The 25,008-nt window shown below is 38.8% G+C and overlaps 1 protein-coding gene and 2 non-coding genes across 3 annotated transcripts in view; all 3 read right to left on the bottom strand.

The window, feature by feature from the left end:
* Window positions 1-1,927: 1,927 nt before the first annotated feature.
* On the bottom strand, window positions 1,928-1,998 carry Trnag-gcc. Its single transcript has one exon. It is a non-coding gene; the product is annotated as a tRNA-Gly (tRNA).
* A 2,659-nt stretch (window positions 1,999-4,657) lies between these two features.
* LOC121373703 overlaps window positions 4,658-25,008 on the bottom strand; it is a 39,613-nt gene continuing 19,262 nt past the window's right edge. Inside the window, exons 9-17 of the mRNA XM_041500439.1 lie at window positions 24,168-24,301; window positions 21,738-21,818; window positions 19,465-19,641; window positions 17,113-17,233; window positions 14,880-14,989; window positions 14,160-14,232; window positions 12,802-12,917; window positions 9,947-10,025; window positions 4,658-5,059 (exon numbers count right to left, since the gene is read on the bottom strand). Coding sequence (XP_041356373.1) covers window positions 4,932-5,059; window positions 9,947-10,025; window positions 12,802-12,917; window positions 14,160-14,232; window positions 14,880-14,989; window positions 17,113-17,233; window positions 19,465-19,641; window positions 21,738-21,818; window positions 24,168-24,301 — 1,019 coding nt within the window. The 3' untranslated portion in view covers window positions 4,658-4,931. The remainder of the gene's footprint in view (window positions 5,060-9,946; window positions 10,026-12,801; window positions 12,918-14,159; window positions 14,233-14,879; window positions 14,990-17,112; window positions 17,234-19,464; window positions 19,642-21,737; window positions 21,819-24,167; window positions 24,302-25,008) is intronic.
* On the bottom strand, window positions 6,577-6,647 carry Trnag-gcc. The gene has a single exon. It is a non-coding gene; the product is annotated as a tRNA-Gly (tRNA).

The raw sequence follows: 25,008 nt of genomic DNA, 5'->3' as shown, positions 1-25,008 counted from the left end.
GGGCAAGACTAGGTGTCAATATATTCACAGATATTTACGTGTTATGTAATTATGTCACTTTGATTGTTCGTAATGGTGATGTTGACGATAATAATTATAATAGTAATAACAATAACGATAAGATTACTAGTAGTAGTAGTAGTAGTAGTAGTAGTAGTAGTAGTAGTAGTAGTAGTGATACTAATAGTTGTTGTTATTGCTGCTGCTGCTCATTTATTGGCAAAAAGTAGTAAAATATTTGTGATATACTGCGCTAATACCGAATTTTTACTTGTTTGGACAATATCGCAAGGCCTCAGATAGATCTTACCAGTCGATAAACTTAAACGTGTAGTACGCGCAAAGCGAATGTGAAACGGATTTTCCAGTTACTTATTCGATATTGAATAAGGAACGAGGAACGAGGAATAAGTAACCAACTTCACAGAGCCGCATTCAAAGACAAGATGCTACGTTTTATAAGGGCACCGACAGCATTCCAAAGTACACCAAAAATGTATTATTTATTGTGGTAGTCTTTCCCAGAAGCACCAATCCGACAGACATATTATATATCTCCACAAATACATTTCTTGTATTCTTTTTCATTTTCGGGGCACTTAAAAATTTCAAGAGTATGTGTGCGCACCCCCATTACCAGGGCCGTAGCTAACATGGGGACAAAGGGGGCAGTTGCCCCCCCCCCCCCCCCCCCCCATAGAAACTTAAAGAAAAGGAGTTTAATAGAATAAATAAAAAAAATAAAAAGGTTACAAGCCAAAAATAAAAAGAATTGACTGCTCGGCCGAATATTTATATAATTTGGAGCATTTTAGAAGGACAGTCCAAAATTAAATAAAAGAAAGAAGAGGGGATCGGACTATTTAATAATATTTAAAAAAAAAGAAGTAATTTCGATATAAAATTTTGAACGCAGATCTAAAAGTTTTAGACTATTAACTACTCAGACCCCCCCCCCCCCCCCCCCCCCCCAACAAAAAATCCTAGCTACGGCCCTGGGTGAGGTTACAGCACGCGCATGGGTTTTACCAAGACAATCGGAATATTTGAGAGGCATGTTCTATTGTTGTTAAACGGACACGTGTCTGTCCTGATGTTTTTAAATGGCCTCGCTGTTTTACACAGAAATAAACATGTTGCTGAATTGAACGATTAGATATTTTTAGCCGACATTGGTATCATTTTGACAGAGGGGTCCACATGCAACTGGCCTACACAGATGAAAATGGTATACTAACGATGAATGCACTTTAAAATAAGTAAAATATATATGTTTTCTTCACGATGGGGGTGGGGTGGTTCCAGACCCCATCGGCATAAGGGTACGAGTACACGTGCACTCTCATTTAATTATAGTTTTACGTCATTTTGTCATATGCTTGCCGCCGGTTATATTATGAGACATGGAGGGAAAACAAAAGTCGAATGTGTGGAATGCAATACAATGGCATGGTTTGACATCCATGTTGAGCGCTGGAATTAAAGGCATATTGTCACAAAAATATTTTGATTTGCCCCTAAATGTACTTTATTAAGCCATCTTCATAACCACCATACTCCATTTATTAATGTTTGGTAAAAATAATTGAATTATGGCAATGGTCCATAATTCAAAAACTAAAATTGCTGAGAGGGATGACATGGATTTCACTCTATCATGGTTCAGTTAAGGTGATGCGATAGCTAGATTTGGTTTCCAATGATTAATGTAATTTTTATTTATTATCCATTTTTAGAGAAATAAGGTCTTTAAATCTGTGACAGTATGTCTTTAAGATGCATAATGTTAGTTTACTTAATTCCGTAGTCTTATTAGCACCTAGGGTAAGTGTCGGGTACTCGGGTCCGGTGGAGTTTGACCCTCAAGTACAATAATTTGAACCTAAGACCTTTTTACCATGTTGTAAAAAAAAAAAAAAAAAAAAAGTGCATCGACCGGGAATTGAACCCGGGTCACCCGCGTGGCAGGCGAGTATTCTACCACTAGACCACCGATGCTTCACATTTAAAACAGTTCAAAGATGTTTTCTGGTTCCGACACTGATATGAGCAAAGTTGTACATATAACTGTCTAAATGTCCGTCTAGCTCTCTTACAGTCGGGCAAATGGTTTATAATATTATGCTTCAAGATAACCAAAAGGCACACCTAAGGAAACAAGTCAACAGCGTACTCTGAATGTGCACGTTAAGCCCTATCATGACCTGACCTGACCTGACCTGACCTGACCTAACCTAACAGTAAAATAGTTCGCTAATGTTAGCGTCGCTGAACGCGGCCTAAAATGTTGCGGTGTATGACTGTCACCGAGTAAAAGTTAAAACCAGGCACGTAGGGGAAAGGGTTCAGGGGTCGACCCTTCCCCCGCTGCCCCAGGCTTAATAGGTCATTAAAATAAACCTCAGCGTAATCAACTTTAGGCTTATGTGAATTTAGTTTTTTCAAAATGTATTTTCAATGACAGCATGTCTTGACCGCCCCCACCCACCCCGTCTAGACACCCCCCCCCCCATATAAATTTCTTCTGAGGGAGGGACCTAGCCCAGTGGTAGAGTGCTCACCTAATGTGTGGAACGGCTATTTCGTGTATCAGCCAGTGCACCACACCTTAAAAGCCGTGGTATTTGCTATCCTGTCTGTGAAATGGTGCACAGGCTTATTATTATAAATGATCATTTGCTACTAATGGAAAAATGTAGCTCTAGACGGGCCTCGGTGGCGTCGTGGTTAAGCCATCAGACTACAGGCTGGTAGGTACAGAGTTCTCCGCCCGGTACCAGCTCCCACCCTGAGCGAGTTCTTAAGGGCTCAATGGGTAGGCCACTACACCCTTTTCTTTCTCACTAACCACTAACCCACTGTCCTGGACAGACAGCCCAGGTAGCTGAGGTGTGTGCCCAGGACAGTGTGCTTGAACTGTAATTGGATATAAGCACGAAAATAAGTTAAAATGAAATGAAAAAATGTAGCTCTAGTGGTGTCATCAAACAAAAACAAACTTTAATTAACATTCCTTTCTAGATGAATTAATGCCAGAATATTTAACATAACCTAGGCTCCTACTGTTTAGTATACGAAACCAAATAGCAGCAAAGTGTAAAAAATGAAATGTAGTGTTATAGTTCAACAAACATTCCTTTCCCTTCCATCTCTCCCAACTCTTATTTCTACTATCTGTGTTTCCTACCAATGTATGAAAAAGGAACAAACTTGTAATAAAAGATATATTTATTTTTATACAAAAGTATGAACAAATCTTAAATGTTTTATAACAAAAACAAATATGTTATAACAAAAACAAACAAACAAACAAACACTCATTTAAGTAAAACAAGATAACATAATTAATATTAACAATTAAACCCTAATATAGACCAATTGACAATTTAACAATTTACCGGGTGTGGTTCAGTTAGATCACAAATTCAAATTTTCCATTTCTATTCAGAGACCCCACCTTAGCATTTTGATGCCAAATATCTACATGCTGATACATGTCAAACTGAAAACTTTAATTAAAAATTTCTCAGTTAAAATAATACCGAAATTATATTTAGTTGTGAATAAAGGTAAATACACACTTGGTATGTTGTGCTTGTGTGTGTGATCAAAACCTTTATCTAAAAACATGTACATCCTTAGGAATCTTTAAAGCCCCGTTTTACGAAGCTATAGCTATGCACTTAAAGGGACATTCCTGAGTTTAATGCATTGTAAGATGTCTCCGACTAATAAAATATTTCTACAATTAAACTTACATATTAAATATATATATTCTTCTTTAAAATGTCAGTGTCTGTATATTCAATGTGCTTCTGGCCATCTTAATATCTGTAAGAAGCCCAAACTGGATTTGTCTTCAAATAATGTTGTATGTACTAAAGAAAATATTTTAGGAAATAAAATGAAATTTAACATTTCAATAGCAACATTACACTGAAACCAGTCTATCATTCAGAACCCCCCCCCCAACCCCCAAAACAAAACAAACAAAACAAACATTAAGCACCAATTAATGTAAGGATATTCAAAATGATATCATTTCCATTCAAAAAGACACCACGTCACATATTCTTAAGTCATTTGATTATCGGGTAATGGCTAACTGGAATTACAGTTTACAAAAACACCTTGTATTAAGCTTGATATTATATGATACAGAGATTATTACCCTCGAATGTTTCAGTATTGTCAATATCATATATTATAGGAATAAAAATAATTGTATTATATGCTCGCATAATACAATTTTTATTTCCAATATATGACATTGACGATACTGAAAAACACTGGTAATCAGTCTGATTAAAATTAGCTCTACTGGTTTACCAGTAGATCTAACAGCATTGCGTGGACTCTAATGTCCAGTTGACATTTCATCTATAAATAACAATTAAAATATCGACCACTTACACTTCGCCTTTTATACAGTTATTCGGGAGCATACAAATTCTAAAAATATCGAGCGAGACTATTTATGCAATAAGCGAACTTGTTGGTCTATTTCAACATTGAAAAAAAAAACCCAGGGGGAAAAGTGCAGTAATGACCTCTTGAAACAAATTTTATATTGAAATAGTTTCCGGCATACTTCGTAATTCACCTGAATATTTCGTATACCCTCGGCATAATCCCAAATGTTTTCAAATTCTTTTCAAATCACTGGCATGATTTTACAAGTAAGGTTTTGATTAGTCGAATGAAAGGTTAACTGGACATGAGCTCCAACGGGCTGCTGTTAGATTCACATGTAATAGTGGAGCTAATTTTAATTAGATTGTCTGGTAATAAGCTCTATATATTAAAGGTGTAAGGATACAACAACACAGTATCAAGTGGGCATATGAGGTATGTTGTTGTTCCAAGGAGAAAAATTAATAAATAGTTTTGTTCATTGTGCAGCTTTGAGACGGCCCTTCTAAAAGTCGGAATTATGTACTTGTTCTTTGGTAGGGGATGAGAGAAAATGGATTCGCGCGTCGGTAAATGACGAAGGCAATGAACAATCCCAGAATGCATCCCAGCAGGATCATCCCAATTCCCAAGCCAGCCATGGAGGCTGCAAGAAGAAACAACAAAATATTATTAGTACATATATTATTAAAGACACGGACTCTAGTTTCAGCACTTGAAAATGGACACCAAGTTTGGTTAATCTACAAACCTGCAACACATTCGGACAAGGTTATAAGAGAGATAAACTAAAGTCTGTGATGTTTAAATGGGGAAATACCATCTAAAAATAACTAGAGCTTGTTTTGATAACCATTACTTCTCAGACGAACGTGTGTTTTTAGAATTATGAAAAATACATTTTGGGGCATTACAAAAACCTGGATGACCAGAACCACTGCAGGTGTAAGGAAAATGAATATTCTAATTAATAAAATGTAAGTAATTCTAATTTAAATGGTTAAAAACTGCTTTAATAGTGAAAAATGTGTAGTATTGTTTAAAAACTAGGGTCTGTCACTTTGAAATGAAACAACATCTTATTGTCTGGTTATTTCTACAAGCAAGGAAATATTTTATTTAACGACGCACTCAACACATTTTATTTACAGTTATGTGGCATCAGACATATTATGGTCAAGGACCACACAGATATTGAGCGAGAAAACCCGCTGTCGCCACTACATGGGCTACTCTTTTTGATTAGCAGCATGGGATCTTTTGTATGCACCATCCCACAGACAGGATAACACATACCACAGCCTTTGATGTACCAGTTATGGTGCACTGGCTGAAGCGAGAAATAGCCCAATGTGCCCACCGACGGGGATCGATCCCAGACCGACTGCGCGTTAAGCAGAAGTTTTACCACTGGGCTACGTCTCGACCCAATTCCCAATTATGACTAAAATCACACTCATTTTCCCAATCCCATCAGCCATGGGACCAGGGTGAAAAATACTGGATCAATCCCTGGCTTGTCACTATTTCAAGCCCTGTATTTGCTGTCTGACATATTATCTCAATTCCTAGATGTTGTGTCGCAGGATCGAACCAACTCTGTGGAACCATTCTCTGATTTTTATATTTCCCCATGGTATGTGCCGCACTGTCTGTGGGATTACTTAATCCCCCCTTCCTGCTAAGAAGCACATAAGACTGTAACCAGAGGTCGCCACTGCTGCTTGTTTTTTGCCAGCTTCTCCAGCAGCCCCCAGCTCAGACTGCCCTCTCGGATTTTCTTCTCTACTGTCCTCCTTCATGTTTCTTTCGGTCTTCTCCGTTTCCTTTTTCCAGGAAGGGTCCATCGGAGTGCCACTCTTGGTAGGGCTGTTTGAGGCATTCTGATAACATGGCCAATCTAGCGCCATCTTCGGCGCTTGATCTCCGATACCAATGACTCTGTTGAGGTTTGTTTATGGAGTTCTTCATTGGTTATGATGTTGGGCCAGAAGATATTCAGAATCCTGCGAAGGCACCGATTTTGAAAGACCTCCAACTTCTGACCGTCTGTGAGATAGTACATATACAATATCCTTTCCTATTAATGGAAACTGTAGCTTTCCTCTGCAGACCACCTGTTAACATAGCTAAATATTTGATACACAATACAAAAATAAAATGTGCATCGACCGGGAATTGAACCCGGGTCACCCGCGTGGCAGGCGAGTATTCTACCACTAGACCACCGATGCCTTACATTTGGATTTGGTTCAATTATTTTGTGTCTTCAAGATATGTACACTTGATGAGATGTGGAAGCTACCGAACCGTAACGTGATGGGCAGAACAGGTGAACCGAATCAATCAGCATATAGGGGGTAGGATGTAGGCCAGTGGTAAAACATTTGCTTAATGCACGGTCGGTCTAGGATCAATCCTCGTCGGTGGACCCATTGGGATATTTCTCATTCCAGCCAGTGCTCCATAACTGGTGTAATAAAGGCTGTGGTATGTACTATCCTGTCTGTGGGATGGTGCATTTAAAAGATCCCTTGCTGCTAATCAAAAGGAGTAGCCCATGAAGTGGAGACAGTGGGTTTCCTCTCTCAATATCTGTGTGGTCCTTAATCATATGTCTGACGCCATATAACCGTGTAAGCACCACGACTGGTGCATCAAAGGCCGTAGTGTGTGCTATCCTATCTATGGGATGGTGCATATAAAAGATCCCTTGCTGCTAATCAAAAGGAGTAGCCCACGAAGTGGCGACAGCGGGTTTCCTCTCTCAATATCTGTGTGGTCCTTAACCATATGTCCGACGCCATATAACCATAAATAAAATGTGTTGAGTGCATCATTAAATAAAACATTTCCTTCCTTCCTTCCAATCAGCATGTAATGCTCATAGGGACCACACTTCTGACTACTGAAACCAGACTGGAGGTGGTTTAGGTCATTTATCAAAGTAATTGTTGTTATACATACCTGCGCTGTAGTTTTCAGAGTTTCTCCCTGTTAATGGGTTGGTAGTTTATGTTGTTATACATACCTGCGCTGTAGTTTCCAGTTTCTCCCTGTTAATGGGTTGGTAGTTTTTGTTGTTATACATACCTGCGCTGTAGTTTTCAGAGTTTCTCCCTGTTAATGGGTTGGTATTTTTTTGTTGTTATACATACCTGCGCTGTAGTTTTCAGAGTTTCTCCCTGTTAATGGGTTGGTAGTTTTTGTTGTTATACATACCTGCGCTGTAGTTTCCAGTTTCTCCCTGTTAATGGGTTGGTAGTTTTTGTTGTTATACATACCTGCGCTGTAGTTTTCAGAGTTTCTCCCTGTTAATGGGTTGGTAGTTTTTGTTGTTATACATACATGCGCTGTAGTTTTCAGAGTTTCTCCCTGTTAATGGGTTGGTAGTTTTTGTTGTTATACATACCTGCGCTGTAGTTTTCAGAGTTTCTCCCTGTTAATGGGTTGGTAGTTTTTGTTGTTATACATACCTGCGCTGTAGTTTCCAGTTTCTCCCTGTTAATGGGTTGGTAGTTTTTGTTGTTATACATACCTGCGCTGTAGTTTTCAGAGTTTCTCCCTGTTAATGGGTTGGTAGTTTTTGTTGTTATACATACCTGCGCTGTCGTTTTCAGAGTTTCTCCCTGTTAATGGGCTGGTAGTTTTGTTGTTATATACATACCTGCGCTGTAGTTTTCAGAGTTTTTCCCTGTTAATGGGTTGGTAGTTTTTGTTGTTATACATACCTGCGCTGTAGTTTTCAGAGTTTCTCCCTGTTAATGGGTTGGTATTTTTTTGTTGTTATACATACCTGCGCTGTAGTTTTCAGAGTTTCTCCCTGTTAATGGGTTGGTAGTTTTTGTTGTTATACATACCTACGCTGTAGTTTCCAGAGTTTCTCCCTGTTAATGGGTTGGTAGTTTTTGTTGTTATACATACCTGCGCTGTAGTTTTCAGAGTTTCTCCCTGTTAATGGGTTGGTAGTTTTTGTTGTTATACATACCTGCGCTGTAGTTTCCAGTTTCTCCCTGTTAATGGGTTGGTAGTTTTTGTTGTTATACATACCTGCGCTGTAGTTTTCAGAGTTTCTCCCTGTTAATGGGTTGGTAGTTTTTGTTGTTATACATACCTGCGCTGTAGTTTTCAGAGTTTCTCCCTGTTAATGGGTTGGTAGTTTTTGTTGTTATACATACCTGCGCTGTAGTTTTCAGAGTTTCTCCCTGTTAATGGGTTGGTAGTTTTTGTTGTTATACATACCTGCGCTGTAGTTTTCAGAGTTTCTCCCTGTTAATGGGTTGGTAGTTTTTGTTGTTATACATACCTGCGCTGTAGTTTTCAGAGTTTCTCCCTGTTAATGGGTTGGTAGTTTTTGTTGTTATACATACCTGCGCTGTCGTTTTCAGAGTTTCTCCCTGTTAATGGGCTGGTAGTTTTGTTGTTATATACATACCTGTGCTGTAGTTTTCAGAGTTTCTCCCTGTTAATGGGTTGGTAGTTTTTGTTGTTATACATACCTGCGCAGTAGTTTCCAGAGTATCTCTCTGTTAATGAGTTGGTAGTTTTTGCTGTTATACTTCCCTGCGCTGTAGTTTCCTGAGTATCTTCCTGTTAATGGGTTGGTAGTTTTGTTGTTATATACATACCTGCGCTGTAGTTTTTAGAGTTTCTCCCTGTTAATGGGTTGGTATTTTTTGTTGTTATACATACCTGCGCTGTAGTTTCCAGAGTATCTTCCTGTTAATGGGTTGGTAGTTTTTGTTGTTATATACATACCTGCGCTGTAGTTTTCAGAGTTTCTCCCTGTTAATGGGTTGGTAGTTTTTGTTGTTATACATACCTGCACTGTAGTTTCCAGTTTCTCCCTGTTAATGGGTTGGTAGTTTTTGTTGTTATACATACCTGCGCTGTAGTTTTCAGAGTTTCTCCCTGTTAATGGGTTGGTAGTTTTTGTTGTTATACATACCTGCGCTGTAGTTTTCAGAGTTTCTCCCTGTTAATGGGTTGGTAGTTTTTGTTGTTATACATACATGTACCTGCGCTGTAGTTTTCAGAGTTTCTCCCTGTTAATGGGTTGGTAGTTTTTGTTGTTATACATACCTGCGCTGTAGTTTTCAGAGTTTCTCCCTGTTAATGGGTTGGTAGTTTTTGTTGTTATACATACCTGCGCTGTAGTTTTCAGAGTTTCTCCCTGTTAATGGGTTGGTAGTTTTTGTTGTTATACATACCTGCGCTGTAGTTTTCAGAGTTTCTCCCTGTTAATGGGTTGGTAGTTTTTGTTGTTATATACATACCTGCACTGTAGTATCCAGAGTTTCTCCTTGTTAATGGGTTGGTAGTTTTTGTTGTTATACATACCTGCGCTGTAGTTTTCTGAGTTTCTCCCTGTTAATCGGTTGGTAGTTTTTGTTGTTATACATACCTGCACTGTAGTATCCAGAGTATCTCCCTGTTAATGGGTTGGTAGTTTTGTTGTTATATACATACCTGCGCTGTAGTATCCAGAGTTTCTCCCTGTTAATGGGTTGGTAGTTTTTGTTGTTATACATACCTGCGCTGTAGTTTTCTGAGTTTCTCCCTGTTAATGGGTTGGTAGTTTTTGCAAGTGAATCCTTTTCAATGGTGTACCACTGTAAAAAATAAAATAATAATAATAATAATAAAAACTTATTAGGGGCATGTGAGATTTTCTGCCTCTTATACCGCCAAGCTAGTACGCCTTTTTTTGTGTTTGACTGTTACCCCCCACCATCCCTATGTATACAGGGCATTACATCATTATTTCACACTGAAAAGTACATTGGTCTATGTACTCATACTCTCCCATACTCTCCCATACTCTCCCACACTCTCCTTGGACGTATAATGCAGACCTGTCAACCTTTAGTCAAGAGAAAGCAGGAGGTGTGTGTTGAGAAAGCAGGAGATTTTATCAAAAAGCAAGAGATGTTTTAAGGTCCACGTTTATCAAAAACGTAATTCACTATTGTTTGGTATCTATGTATACCTTTTACAATATATAGGAAGTATCAAGAAAATAAATTTTAAAATATTTACCCGTTTTTAATATATTCGCAATAAAAAGTCGCGTTTTCCACATCGCTTGCCAAAATGCCTGTCGAATCCAAGAGTTAAGTCACGTGACCCTGTGATGCGCTAACCGGCATAAGAATCTAAAACTAACCAACACGCATTAATATGATGTCATATATATTACCAATGATGTACTACTCCCTATGTTAAATATAATGATGTCATAGCCTATGCAAGAAATTTATTCCATATGGAATGACATCATGGAATGGCTCTGTCTTGTATGTAGCTAGGGATGGGAGAAATCTAGATATTACACGAGCACACAGGCTACAGAAGGCCTGCCAAGTAAACATTACTCATTTAAGGTTCAGGGCCCTGTTCCTCGAAAGAATTGTAGCTAAGGTTAATTGTAGTGACTTGAGGTGAGTTTTACAAGTGGCACTGTAAACTTTACAGCCATTCCACAAAGCAACCGTACGGTAGTCATAAGTACCCCTTTAATGATTAAGATCCTCTGCGTAGAAGTGCAAATTAGTTAAATAATAAATTGGTTACCGACTTTTTGTTTTGGTAACATCTTGGATGTACATGTATTCATTGGAATTGGACATCCATGAAGTAACTTTGTCAGTTTATTTGCTAAGCAATAATTGCTGAATGCATAAGACATGAGAGTTATCTCCTGTATTTTCGTGTGAAGGTCGTATGGCCTAGACTGTTTTTCATCAAACACAGTTTCATAAAAAGGTATTTGATATATATTAGATCCATTTTTACACAAAAAGTTAGTATCCTTGTTAGAAAATGATCAAATCATCATCTAACTGCCATTTGACAGCTACGTTAGTGGCTTACAACTGCCTCATACCAATTGGTAAAATTTCACAGTACTCTATAACGATAGTAAGCTACGTAGCATCATGGAATGGGCTGGCGATCGTAAAAAAAAGATTAAAAGTCACGATGGTAGGTATCTATGGTGATAGTAGTGCTAAGATAGCTTCGTGGAACTGGGCCCAGACCCATAATGACATCTATACCGGCCTCGGTGGTGGTGACGTGGTTAAGCCATCGGATACAAGGCTGGTAGGTACTAGAGCGAGTTTTAACGACTCAGTGGGTAGGTATATATTAAACCACTACACCGTCTTCTCTCTCACTAACCACTAACAACCCACTGTCCTAGACAGACAGTGCAGATAGCTGAGGTGTGTGCCCAGTACAGCGTGCTTGAACCTTAATTGAACAAGAGCTAGCACAAGAATAAGTTGAAATGAATGAAATTACATCCATAAAGTGGGTGAAACTTGGTGTGTGGCTCTTGTCCTGGTCGAAGGAGCTGCCACAAGTTGACACCTGTGCCTACGACAGTCATGCCTTATAACAGCTTGCTCTAAATGTGCACGTAAGACACTATGACCTGACCTGGCCTGGCCTGGCCTGGCCTGGCCTGACCTGACCTGACCTGACCTGACCTGACCTTTGTATGTGACCGTACACCTCCCTGTTGAGTCTAGACGTGTAGCCAGGATTTTAGATGGGGGAGGGGGGGGGGGGGGGGCAACCCAGACTATGTATGTATGTATTGATGTATGAATATCTATATATTGTATGTATGTCGAGGTTGACTGTTACATACACTGATATTAACGCACTGGCGCAAGGGATAATTAAATCCTTTGTGGCTTCACAAATTGTCCCATGCCGTTGCTGGGACTCGAATCTATGGCACCGAATCGCCCGCAAATTGCAGACTAACCACAATGCGTTCTGAGCTATACAGACATCCATGTATGTCTGTGTGTGTGTCTGTGTGTGTGTCTGTCTGTCTGTGTCTGTGTGTGTGTCTGTGTGTGTGTGTCTGTGTGTCTGATTTTATAAAATTTAAAGGGACAGACCCTAGTTTTTAAACACTACGGCATATTTTTCACTATTAGAGCCATTTATGACCACCGAAATCAAATAGTAGTTATATTTTATTGTCTAGATTATCCATTTCCATACATCCGAAGTGCTTCTGATCATCCTGGTGTTTCTAATACCACAAAATGCATTATTCATATTTTAAAAAACACACATGCATCCGAGAAATAAGTTATGGAGTCGAGTTTTAGTCTATGTCTAACAATACGTAATGTTATACAAATGTGTTACAGGTATGTAACTTAACCAAACTTAGTGTTCACTTTTACGGGCTGAAACTAGGGTCTATGCCTTTAATACAGTAAAAAAAAAAAAAAACAGTTTGATTGGGGGGGGGGGGGGGGGGGCATGGTCCCTGTGGCCACCCCCCTGGCAACGCTACTGAGAGGTGCACCCTGTTTGGGTTGGAGCCTGTATTGGAATGAAAAAGTTACGACCAATATTTACCTTTATTTCTGGTGCTGTTCCGATGCTGAAATTCAGACGATGGTGATTCAATGCCTTGACGAGATTGTAGTATGCTTGAGGCAGTGTGAACTCATAGAAGCCTTTCTTCACTTTGACTGTCACAGGAAAGGAAAGTTTGTTTTAACGACACCTCAGCACATTTTATAATTTCAACATTTCAGAAAGAGAGAGAGAGAGAGAGAGAGAGAGAGAGAGAGAGAGAGAGAGAGAGAGAGAGACACACACACACACACACAGACAGAGAGAGAGAGAGAAAGAGAGAAGAAGGAAATATGTTTTATTTGACAGAAAAAGAAAGGTTTTATTTAATGACGCACTCAACACATTTTATTTACGGTTATATGGCATCAGACATATGGTTAAGGACCACACAGATTTTGAGAGGAAACCCGCTGTCGCCACTACTTCGGCTACTCTTTCCGATTAGCAGCAAGGGATCTTTTATTTGCGCTTCCCACAGGCAGGATAGCACAAAACACGTACTTTGTTGAACCAGTTATGGATCACTGGTCGGTGCAAGTGGTTTACACCTACCCATTGAGCCTTGCGGAGCACTCACTTAGGGTTTGGAGTCGGTATCTGGATTTAAAATCCAATGCCTCGACTGGGATCCAAACACAGTACCTACCAGCCTGTAGACTGATGGCCTAACCACGACGCCACCGAGGCCGGTTTATTTGACAGAGACAGATGGTTATATGGCGTCTGACATACCACACAGATATTGAGGGAGAAAATCTGCTGTCACCACTTCATGGCCTACTCTTTTCGATTAGCAGCAAGGGATCTTTTATATGCATCATCCCATAGACAGGATAGCACATACCATGGCCTTTGATGTACAAGAGAGAGAGAGAGAGACAGAGAAAGTGTGTGAGACAAAGACAGAGAGAGAGAGAGAGAGGGGTGGGGGATGACATAGAAACGGAAAGGAAATGTTTTATTTAACGAAGCACTCCACACATTTTATTTACAGTTATATGGCATCAGACATATGATTAAGGACCACACAGATATAGAGAGGAAACCCGCTGTCACCACTTCATGGGCTACTCTTTTTGACTAGCAGCAAGGGATCTTTTACATGCACCATCCCACAGACAGGATAACACATACCACGACCTTTGATATACCAGTCGTGGTGCATTGGCTGGAGCAAGAAATAGCCCAATGGGCCCACCGACGGGGATCGATCCCAGACCGACCGCACATCAAGCAAGCGCTCTACCACTGGGCTACGTCCTGCCCCAGAAGGTTAAAAAGGCTTTGTTAGTCAGAACCATCTTACAATGGCAGCAAACTCGGGTTAGTCTCTGGAGGAGTTGAACAAGTCTCACCCGTGGATGGAGTTTTATCCAACAGTGTGACAACTATCAGCAGTTTGTCTTCCTCACTGTCGCTCGGTCGAATCTGAAATAAGATCAATAACAAGGTGATAATTGATAAGGGACATAACCACTAACAAGATAGAAAGAAAAAAATTGAAAATGAAATCCAACAAAAATTCACCCCCCCCACCTCCCCCCCCCCCCCCCACCCCACGTTTTTGATGATGTAACATGCACATTGGTTCGATTTCTCGCTATTTGTATAATTATTTCTTTTAAAACATGAAAACTGATGATTTGTAAAGGATGTACATGTATTTGCCGAAAAGACTTTGAAGTAGATGATGGATGGATTACTCATCGTGGACTGAAATTGAAAATAAACTGTCATAAACAATGACGTCATGGATTGTCATGGATTGTGATCGTAAGGTTTTAAAAAAATATTGAAAGAAAAAAAAATTAATTTGGATTACTCATTGGATGAAATTGAAAATAAACTGTCATAATAAGTTCTTTTGTACATTTTATTTTAGTAATTACATTCACTAACTATGACACACATCAAAATAGTGTTAAATTAGGTTTTGTTTTAACAATGTGATGTTGAAAAATGTAGGTTGAAAATTACATATTTCATGTTGGAAAGCTGGGTGGGAAAAGAGTTAACCACGACACGTAACACGTAGGCAGGTATAACACTGTCACACCTGCACAGAATGTACTCACATGTAATGAACCAACTCTGAGCAGAGATATCCCAGCAACCTTTGCAATGATCGACCTAACTGCCGTGTAAAACTCGGAACTCTGACCAGTTACGTCCTCACTGTATCTCCCTATAGAGAAAAAACCCCATTCCTTTTTTCAATTTTTTTTTTTTTTTTTACCAAAGACACACCCCAGCACTTTATTTAATCAGTGATTGTCCTGCAACATTTTCCACAGACAATGGCCTGTTGCATACTTCAGCATTTTCAGATGGAAAATTAACGGACTGTTTTAATCAACAACAGTGCTTGAGATTAACGGTATCCCGATATCCCAGAATTTAATTTTGGATACCAGACTTCAAGAAACCAGTATCCTACCAGGATACCATATGTTTTTTTTTTTTTAATCCTGCGTTTTTATTTTTCGCTGAAACAATGAAAGTTGTCATTTACTGGTGAAGTTAATGTAAGTAACAGTATTTTCGAGCTCGTACCCAGTCTAATGCTATGCCCTAATAATATCTCCCCAAACTCGTACCCAGTCTAATGCTACACTGGAGCAATAGCGGCATAGCAATAGACTGGGGACTGATATGTCAGTAATGTTTTTGTTGGATGTTTCCTCCCTTCAAATTTTATTTGAGATATTGATTCCACACTTGCAATTGATACAAGTAGTTTTATCATTAGTAATGTCAGAAACACTTATAGATTACTGCTAAATATTAATTTATGCCAGTACTATGCAAAAATAGATGCAGCAAATCTTTTTTGCCGATTCCGTTTGATTGTGAATTCATTTAAGTGGGATACTAAATTCTCAGGTGGGATACCAGATTTTGAAATGTTAGTATCCAACTGGGATACTGTCCAAATTTTTAATCTCGAACACTGAACAAGCATTGTGAGGGGACTGTTAGAACAACTCGCTTGGTCGATGTTCCTGTTAGGTTGTAGTGCGCCAATCAATGACGTCATCGTGTGACATCGAAGTGTTACGTCCCACTTGGCGTTCTAGTGGGACGTATCACTTCGATATGCACCAACAGTTAAGATTTTTTTTTTTTAATTATAGGAGAAATACACCAACTACCGGTACATGTACAAAGAGGTTATTACCAGTGTTTATTACACAGGGTACAATATTTCATGAGAACTGTTGTTCTGTTCGCGTGTTGGTTACGCAACTCTAAAATCAAGAGAACTGCCAATCAGTTACATGGTGAACAATTACATTCTAATATCAAAAGTACCATATATCAGTAATGAAAGAGAAAATCAGTTTGTTTTTAAATACATTTTAACCAACAATATAGCAGAGAACAATAGTTTAAGTGTTTTAGGATTAGGTAGGCCTAACTCGTCGGTTACGAGAACTATGTTCACATAACCGAACGATTGGTTACCTAAATAAAAGTTATGTGAACTGACTTCCGGTTATATAATTTTTTTTAAATATTGTTCCCCAGTTCCGGTATCATCAATATCATATATTAGGAATACAAATTGTATATTTATTATTATGGCAAGCATAATACATTATTTTATTCCTAATATATGATATTGATGATACTTAAACATACAAAGGTAATAAACTCTTTATTATATAATTTCAAGCTTAATACAAGGTATATTTGGTAAACTTTATACTTAGCTATAACTTCAGTCAGCCATTACTCGATATTCAAATGACATATGCACTGACATAGGAACCGGGGGGGGGGGGAAGGGGGGAGAGGAAGGAAGGGGGGATAAGGAGGGCATGTGCCTCCTATTTGGTAGCAGCAATGGTTTTTATATACTTATACATGTATTTATATATATACACTGTATGTGTGTGTGCCCCCCACTTTTTGGCACCTTCCTATGCCCATGATGTGACGTGGTGATTTTTTTTTAATCGAAACATCATTTTGGATATCCTTAGATAAAACCATCTATCTATCTGGAGTGTCGCTGTAGTATATTCGTTTATATGTCAATAAAGATAGTGCTGTGACCTGGTTAATTTACATCTAATTTGCATTTAATTTGCAAAGTTATCAAATTCTTAAAGTATGTGATCTGAAAAATATCACATACTTTGATTACACTGGATATGCTAGCTATTGTATGATAAATATTCTGTCATCACTTTCTAGGCAACCTATGCACTATTTCCACCAAGGACTGTAGGTAGGCCTATGTAACAAAAAAATAGTGAATGGAAAAAACAAAATAATAATAATTTAAATAATTTAAAAACTTACCTGGGACAACAAACTGAAGGTACATTTCTCTCGATCCGTCAGGGTAACATGGACTGATATCAAACACGGACAAGTCAGGATGTCCCAACATGAAATTGTAGATATGTAGAGTTGTCTCCCCCTGAAATTATTTAAACCAATATAATGAAAGAGATATTTGTTTAACAACACCCCAGCACATTGTTTCATCAGCAGCTATGGGCTGTCTAATATACAGTATTATAATAATGTATAATTATGAAGAATTGTCTTCCCTGAAAATATGCAAATTAATGTAAAGAAAGGAATGTCTACATAACGACACCTAAGTATATTGTTCCATCATCACTTTGTGTCGCCATACAGCAACAATAAAGTGGGTGCACAACGCTTCTGTTTTCAGAATGTTGGAAAACTTTCATTGCAAATCTTTTCTTTGAAGATTAATATAATAATGCCATCTATAGTCCATCCCATCCTCCTACAAATATGTTTTTTGTAATGAATTTCAGTTTGACGTAAGAAAAAAAGTAAAAGTGTTTTGGAAATAACAAAAAAATACTATATTTATGTGCAATTTAAAAAAACAATCGGCTCAGAAATAAATAGTGTGTAGTAAATTCCATAGTGTGAAAAACGGTGTTCCCTGTAGGACGGACTACAGTTATAACTGTGTTTGAAGAATATACAGTGAACCCTACCAAGACCGGACCCTCTGTAAACCAGAATTCCCTCAAAACCGAACGTTTTACAAAGTCTTAACCTCTCTAAACAGGATTCCTCTTAAAACCGGACATTTGTCTTGATCCCAAGGCCCATTTCTCATTTCAGCCAGTACGTGCTCTACAACTGGTGTAACAAAGGCCATGGTATGTACTATCCTGTCTGTGAGATGGAGCATATAAAAGATCTCTTGCTGCTAATCAAACACAGTAGCTCATGAAGTGGTGACAGCGGGTTTTCTCTCTCAATAGCTGTGTGGTCCTTAACCATATGTCCGATGCCATATAACCATAATTAAATGTTTTGAGTGTGTCTTTTAATAAAACATTTCCTTCCTGGTCCCAAGGGTGTTTGGTTTAGAGGGATTTCTGGTGTAGTGGTTAATCCATCGGACTACAGGCTGGTAGGTAGAGTGTTCGCAGCCCGGTACCGGCTCCAACCCAGAGCGAGTTCCTAAGGACTCAATGGGTAGGTATAAGGCCACTACACCCTCTTCTCTCTCATTAACTACTAACAACTAACCCACTGTCCTGGACAGAAAGCCCAGATAGCTGAGGTGTGTGCCCAGGACAGCGTGCTTGAACCCTCATTGAATATAAGCACGAAAATAAGTTGAAATGAAAATGAACTGTATTGCAAATGACATCGTTTATGAAATATGGACATAAAAGTGAAATTACAATAAAATATCTTTTATTTATGTGTATGAAGTAAAAAACACATGGTGCAGAAATTATCACCAACTTGAGCGTAAAAAAAATCGCCTGAAATCTAGTGTGCACCTTTAAATAACAGCTTTTAAACTTTAAACTACTGGATTCATTTTTGACAAAAATCACGTTGAGTGGGTACAAGTTTATAATTTTTACTCACATGTATATTCACAGAAATGTTTTATAAATACATAAAATAAGCTTCATATGTGAATCAGTAAGTATTATTTTTGTGGGTTTTTCTAATTTTTATATTTTCGATCAGTTAATGGTGATTAAAATTAGGCAATTTTTTTAAAAAGTCACGTTTACTTACGAACATTTGTGGCCAGCTGTCCAGTATTTATGTCCATTATTCCCAATAACAGTGGTTTTCTGACCAGAATTTTTTTTAAAAAACGAACTACGATTCATATCCCAATATTTGGTGATTTTCATTGTTGGTAGAACGATGAAATTTATTATCAAATTAGCTGTCACAATCAGCTATCGATGCCTGAAAATTACCGCAATGTCCTACCATTGTTGTCAAGCTAAAATATTTGCCGAAAACCACTTTTTCAACTCAAAATTTCAAGGTCCATGTATAAACCATTGAAAAAACTAAATCTAAAGAAACAGGAAGCTGAATTGTCTTCCATTTCCTGTTAATAAATCGCCACTGTTGTCAATCGAAAATACTTGCCGAAAACCAAAATTCCAAGGTATTTTCCATTGATGAAAAAACAAATAAAGATACAGGAAACAGAATTGTGTTCCTTTTCCTGTTACCTAATGGTTTCCGGTGAGTGTCGTGTGCAAAACGGCGGGAAATATGAACTGGGGAATGCACTGTATACAGTGTACAGTATGTCGACTGGCGTGACGTCGGGCAGGATATCTAGCCTGCAGTAGTCAGAAGGCTACAGAGAAATGATCTGTGTAAACGTGACTGTACCTTGAAGTATGGCTTGCCCAAGTGTTCTTGTTCTAGCGTCTGTGCCGAGGTGTTGACCTTGTGGTTAATATTTCTCCGGAACAGTCCAACCAGACTAGACAGATGTTCCGGAATTACAGATGGAGATGTATTAGATCCAGCATTTCCACGGTTACCAAAGATCGAATCATTTGATGGCTGAAAAAGACATGTTCACTGTATATGAACAGTATGTAATTTTTATTTTTTTATTTTTTTTAAAAGATACAGCTAACCCATTACCAAATGCATCCAACCCTATTCAAGTGTCACTGATAAAACACCATAGTAAGACAACTGTTGTTTGTTTTGTGTTTAACGACACTACTAGAGCACATGGATTTATTAATCATAGGTTATTGGATGTCAAACATTTTGTAATTTTCAGTGTTTGAGATTAACGGTATCCCGATATCTCGGGGATACCAGAATTTAATTTTGGATACTAGACTTCAAGAACCCAGTATCCCACCGGGATACCATATAATGTTGTTGTTGTTTTTTAATCCTGTGTTGTTATTTTTCGCTAAAACAATGAAAGTCGTCATGTACTGGTGAAGTTAAGTAACAGTATTTTCTAGCTCGTACCCGGTCTAATGCTAGGCTGTAACAATATCTCCCCCTACTTGTATCCAGTCTAATGCTACACTGGAGCAATAGCAGTGTAGCAATAGACTGGGAACCACTAACTCGCTATTGTTTTTGTTGGATGTTTCCTCCTTTTAAATTTTATTTGAGATATTGATTCCACATCTGCAGAAAGTTGATACGGTTTATCATTAGTAGTGTTAGAAACACTTATAAATTACTGCTAAATATTAATTTATGTCATTATTATGCAAAAATAGATGCAGCAAATACTTTTGCCAATTCCGTTTGATTGCGAATTTCACGAATTGCAGTGTAGCATTAGATTGGGAATGAGAACAGTGTGATCCAAGTTTGTTACGATGTTATTTATGAATTTCATTTAAATGGGATACTAAATTCTCAGGTGAGATACAAGATTTTGAAATGTTAGTATCCAACTGGGATACTGCCCAAAATGTTTAATCTCGAACACTGATTTTGATATATATTCCTAGAGTAAACCTGCGACATTTTTCCATTAGTAGCAATTTAAGGGATCTTTTATATGCACCATCCCACAGATAGGATAGTACATATCGCACAGCTTTTAATATACCAGTCGTGCATGTGGTGCACTGGCTATAACGAGAAATAGACCAATGGGCCCATCGACGGGGATTGATCCTAGACTGATTGCACATCATGCGAGCTCTTTAAAACTGGTCTATAAGTCTCGCCCCCATAATAAGACAAATTTATTTTAAAGGATTTTTCTAATTATTTTGACGTAAACTGGACTGACGTAAACTACACAGCTAAAAATTTGTGATAACAATCACCAGTGCCATTGTCAGTGCCTTATTATCATTAATGAGTATTTATCTTGTTATTTTCTGAGCTAAATTGCCGTGGCAAGATGATTCTAATTTCGAGGGCTGAGATAATTAGGGCTAGTGGCTTTATTTATCAACTAGGTTCCATCTTCTATAATTTTTGAAAAAAAACCCACCAAAACATTCATGATTTTTCAAGCCTGGAAAGCAGCTTTTACAAATTCTCTGACTTTTTAGGGTGTGGCATAGCCCAGTGGTACAGCGCCTGCTCGATGCGCGGTCAGGTGTGGGATTGATCCCCATTGGGCCATTTCTCGTTCCAGCCAGTGCACCACGACTGGTATATTAAAGGCCATGGTATGTACTACCCCATCTGTAGGATGGTGCATACAAAAGATCCCTTGCTGTTCATCGAAAAGAGTAGCCCATGAAGTGGGGACAGCAGGTTTCCTCTCTCAATATTTGTGTGGTCCTTAACCATATGCCTGATGCCATATAACCATAAATAGCTGAGTGCATTGTTAAATAAAACATTTCTTTCTTTCGGACTTTTTAAGATTTCCATGGTCCACCATGAACCCAGCATTAATAAATAAATGGATGGATGGATGGATGGATGGACAAATGAACAAATAAATGGGAATGGGATGGGATGGGACGATGGTTTAATGACACCCATGAAAATCAATATTTTGAGGCACTACAAAAACAAAAGTCCACAAAACTATATGTGGGACAGACAAACAGAGCGACAGACAGACAGAGACGAAATCTATAGTTCCCTCCAGTTGGACCGATAGTGAACTATAATAATAAGAAAATGAGATAAAAGTTTACTAGGTAAAAACTCACCGGGACAAAGTACAACTCTTGGACAATTCCATCGTCGGTGACATTCCCCCACGCGTCAACCACCATGTCTCGTAGCATCCTCTACAACAACAACCACCACTACTAATATAGAACAGCATCTTTTTAATTATATATACCCAGCCACAACGACATTCCCCCACGCGTCAACCACCATATCTCGTAGCATCCTCTACAACAACCACCACCACTACTAATATAGTAACAAGATCTTCTTAATTATATATACCCAGCCACAACGACATTCCCCCACGCGTCAACTACCATATCTCGTAGCATCCTCACCAACAACCACTACTACCACTACCCAGCCACAACGACATTCCCCCATAACTACCATATCTCGTAGCATATAAACACCTCTACTAATATAGTAACAAGATCTTCTTAATTATATATACCCAGCCACAACGACATTCCCCCACGCGTCAACTACCATATCTCGTAGCATCCTCTACAACAACCACCACCACTACTAATATAGTAACAAGATCTTCTTAATTATATATACCCAGCCACAACGACATTCCCCCACGCGTCAACTACCATATCTCGTAGCATCCTCACCAACAACCACCACCACTACTAATATAGTAACAAGATCTTCTTAATTATATATACCCAGCCACAACGACATTCCCCCACGCGTCAACTACCATATCTCGTAGCATCCTCACCAACAACCACCACCACTACTAATATAGTAACATCTTCTTAATTATATATACCCAGCCACAACGACATTCCCCCACGCGTCAACTACCATATCTCGTAGCATCCTCTACAACAACCACCACCACTACTAATATAGTAACATCTTTTAAATTATATATACCCAGCCACAACGACATTCCCCCATGCGTCAACTACCATATCTCGTAGCATCCTCACCAACAACCACCACCACTACTAATATAGTAACAAGATCTTCTTAATTATATATACCCAGCCACAACGACATTCCCCCACGCGTCAACTACCATATCTCGTAGCATCCTCACCAACAACCACCACCACTACTAATATAGTAACATCTTCTTAATTATATATACCCAGCCACAACGACATTCCCCCACGCGTCAACTACCATATCTCGTAGCATCCTCACCAACAACCACCACCACTACTAATATAGTAACATCTTCTTCTTAATTATATATACCCAGCCACAACGACATTCCCCCACCCAGCCACAACAACATTCCCCCCACCACGTCAACTACCATATCTCGTAGCATCCTCACCAACAACCACCACCACTACTAATATAGTAACATCTTCTTAATTATATATACCCAGCCACAACGACATTCCCCCACGCGTCAACTACCATATCTCGTAGCATCCTCACCAACAACCACCACCACTACTAATATAGTAACAAGATCTTCTTAATTATATATACCCAGCCACAACGACATTCCCCCACGCGTCAACTACCATATCTCGTAGCATCCTCTACAACAACCACCACCACTACTAATATAGTAACAAGATCTTCTTAATTATATATACCCAGCCACAACGACATTCCCCCACGCGTCAACTACCATATCTCGTAGCATCCTCACCAACAACCACCACCACTACTAATATATAACATCTTCTTAATTATATATACATATTTTTTATGTATATGAAAAAACAAAAACATTCTGAGAGTACTTCTAAAACCATACACATCCTCAAACATTCATATCTCCTAAATTCAAGGGCCATAACTCTGTCAAACATGGATAAATTCCAACTTTGACAGTTATTGGCCTTGGAAAAATCCATGTCTTAGATCTGGCCAAACATATAAGTCCATTAAAAACAAACGTGATCAGTAACTGTACAGTTTCCACTTTTGACATATTTGTCGATTATATGCTCTAGCTAACCCATATTTTTCACTGTAAACTACTCCAGTAATATACTTTATTACCCATATGGACAAAGAGAAGTGGGGAAAGAAAAAAAAAATTCTTCCACTAGATACGTTTTGACGTTATAAACAGTGCTTCACTATAGGCGGTTAATTGTGTGTAAGAATAGTTTCCATGATGGAAATCAATATCAATAACTAACTTATGTCATCAGCTAGTGACACAACGCTGACTCTTGTTCTCAACTTGCAAACTTATTTTCCACAACAGTATTGTTCGAAAATCTTCCATTAAATGATAAAATTAAAATGTTTTATAAATAGAATATCCAAACTCGCTACCCAGCAATAGTTTATCTTGCACTTGTGAACTGAGGCCTAATTTACTAAACTCTCGCAACTTTGCGATCTCGCAGTGCGATGCTAAAAGACTTACAAAGAGGATGCTTTGTTGTCTAGCAGAGCCTAAGAGACCTTTGTGAATTAGGCCCCAGATGTAGTAGGGAAGAGTTACCTATCTTCCCCGGTAGAGAAGAGTTACCTACCTTGCCCTGATACACATAGGTTTTGTTACTGACATTCAGCAAGTCAAATATATACTTCATGTGCCAGTCGGGCAGAGCTTGAAGAGATTGCATCACACACTTTCCATCACGTTGGTTAATCCTGTACACAACCTCTAGAACAGAAACGGGGAAATGCAGTAATTAAGGACAACACTGCGAAACATTTTATTCGGATACGAGTGTTGTCTTTAAAAATAACAGGGCTCACACTGTCCATGGTCAAATTAGCCAACTGCCAAGTTTTACAGAGAGAGAGAGAGAGAGAGAGAGAGAGAGAGAGAGAGAGAGAGAGAGAGAGAGAGAGAGAGAGAGAGAGAGAGACACACACACACACACACAGACAGAGGGAGGGAGGGGAGACATGGCGTCACCATCTCACAGATAGGATAGCACATACCACAGTTATACAGATATACCAGTTGTGGTGCACTGGCTGGAATGAGAAATAGCCCAACAGGTCCACTGAATGTGCATCAGGGCTACGTCCCATCCCACTGCCACCTTCTTGATTTATTTTGATGTCTGTTTTATATCCGATTCCCACAGACAAGAAAACGAGTACAAACCACAGAGTTTGAATCTCAGTCAACTCATGGAGCACGGGTTTGGACTAGGAAAAACAAATCCCTCAAGGGCACAGAGAGAGAAAGGGGGACCTGCGGTGGTGTAGTGGTTATGCCATCGGACTTGAGGCTGGTAGGTACTGGGTACGTATCCCACACAGAGTTTGAATCTCAGTCAACTCATGGAGCACGGGTTTGGACTAGGAAAAACAAATCCCTCAAGGGCACAGAGAGAGAAAGGGGGACCTGCGGTGGTG

The sequence above is a fragment of the Gigantopelta aegis genome, chromosome 5 (genome assembly GCF_016097555.1).
Source record: "Gigantopelta aegis isolate Gae_Host chromosome 5, Gae_host_genome, whole genome shotgun sequence".
Taxonomy (NCBI): domain Eukaryota; kingdom Metazoa; phylum Mollusca; class Gastropoda; order Neomphalida; family Peltospiridae; genus Gigantopelta; species Gigantopelta aegis.
The sequence above is the reverse complement of the archived record's forward strand: the minus strand, read 5'-3'. Positions and strand labels throughout refer to the sequence as shown.